General features: G+C 43.0%; 1 protein-coding gene across 1 annotated transcript in view; it reads left to right on the top strand.

Annotated features, from left to right (window-relative positions):
- Positions 1–155: 155 nt before the first annotated feature.
- The window catches only part of LOC106127804 (predicted GPI-anchored protein 58), a gene marked incomplete at its 5' end in the record, with an annotated part of 5,210 nt that continues 3,650 nt past the window's right edge, over positions 156–1,715 (top strand). The window contains 4 exons of the mRNA XM_013326052.1: positions 156–316; positions 653–847; positions 1,048–1,221; positions 1,607–1,706. Of these exons, the coding sequence (XP_013181506.1) occupies positions 156–316; positions 653–847; positions 1,048–1,221; positions 1,607–1,706 (630 nt within the window). The remainder of the gene's footprint in view (positions 317–652; positions 848–1,047; positions 1,222–1,606; positions 1,707–1,715) is intronic.

Below are 1,715 nucleotides of genomic sequence, written 5' to 3'. Positions count from 1 at the left end.
TATATATATATATATATATATATAATTATGTGAATGTGTGGAATTATAATTGTAAACTTGATTCTATGGGATGAGAAATAATTGGAAAAATGTTAACCAGAAATTTTTTATTATTATTCAGCTCTCGAATTTTAAAATTTTGAACGATTACGCAGGTACTTCCTGGAGGTGCTGACGTCAGCGCGGCTGTCGAGCGAGTGCAACGAGATCCAGCTGCACGCGGACGGCAGCTGGTCTGCGCACACGCCGCCCCCGCGCGCCCCGCTCCCCGCCGCGCCGCTGCCGGAGCCCGTCACTCTCATACCTGATGACTTAGGTACCAGCTCTTAAATAGTCATATACAAAATTATCTCATCTCATGGACAAAAGTGGAGCTAAAGTACTATACCTCATTTGGGGGATTCGCATATCTCTTGACAGTGTACAAAGATGTTGGTTTTATACAACTGTATCTTATCTTGTGTTTTATTTTCTGTTTTTCTAAGTTACTTACATTATTTGTTATTATATAAAGTTTTTATTCGTAACGAGAGCAAATTATTTTATTGTTTTTTTTATTTACTCACTGAAAAACTTTGGAATGCGCCTGCAGCTGATGCGTGCGGGGGTTATCAAAGTTGGAACAAAAATGTTAAATTGAATCCTTTTCCAGAAATAATACCAGTAGAGGGCACAGGAGGAGGGAAGCGGGCGGCGGTGGGGGAGGGCCGTACGCCAAAGTCCACCGAGGCCCTCGTCGATCTCACCTCCGACTCGGAGGACGAGGTGCCGCTCAAGAGGAAGGTGCCTCAGCCCAAGCACACGCCGCCCGCCGATATCAAGGCTGACGACTACTCATCTTCAAACGGTAAGACACGTTAATTTGAATCGTTATGTTGCTTAATTTTTTCGTCCGTTGTGTCGTTCTGGAAATACCTTCAAACAAAGATCCATCCATCTATCTAAATATTTGTAAGATAGGTAAATGAAAAAAAATCATCAAAATCAAACTTACAAGCATTATTTTTGTGCTATTGGTTTATATTATTTGATCGTGTTGTGTAACAGCGGAGGCGGTGTCATCGAGCGGGTACCGGTCGCCGGGCGCGTGCGCGTCCGCGTGCGGCGTCATCTCCCTCGACAGCCCCTCCCCGCCCTCAGCGCACTCCCCGCCCGCGCCCGCCGCGCACCCCCACCCCGCACACCCCGCGCACACCGCAGACACATCGCCGCCGCAAGACTGTGAGTACAATACATACACATTTATATATATATACTGCTTGTTGTCCGCTACTCTGTCCGCAAGAAACAAAAAAATAAGTGGACTATGTGTTCTTCCAGACTATGTTCTACATCTATGCCAAATTTCAGCTAGATCCATTCAGCTGTTCTGGAGATACCTTCAAACAAACAACCATCCATAAATCTAAAAATTCGCATTTATAATATTAGTAAGGAAAAAAAATTGACAAGAAGAATAATACATGATGTCTTGGCGTTGCCTATAACGAAAAAACAATTTATAAAATTTCTCTGTCATTTGATGTTTACTTAAGTTACAAACTTTTATACTAAGAGTCTGAGTATAGCAGTAAATTGTAAAAAATGATTAATATTGTAATTAAAGGTACAACCAACAACTCGGATCGAGAAGGCAATGAATCTGCGCCTACGCATTGGGCGCCTTACGCTGATGCCGAGCGAGACAATCACGAAGTTTATAGAAGGTATGAAAG

The sequence above is a fragment of the Papilio xuthus genome, unplaced genomic scaffold, assembly GCF_000836235.2.
Source record: "Papilio xuthus unplaced genomic scaffold, Pxut_1.1 DF824542.1, whole genome shotgun sequence".
Classification (NCBI taxonomy): domain Eukaryota; kingdom Metazoa; phylum Arthropoda; class Insecta; order Lepidoptera; family Papilionidae; genus Papilio; species Papilio xuthus.
Note: the sequence above shows the minus strand (reverse complement) of the source record. Positions and strands in the feature narration are given on the sequence as shown.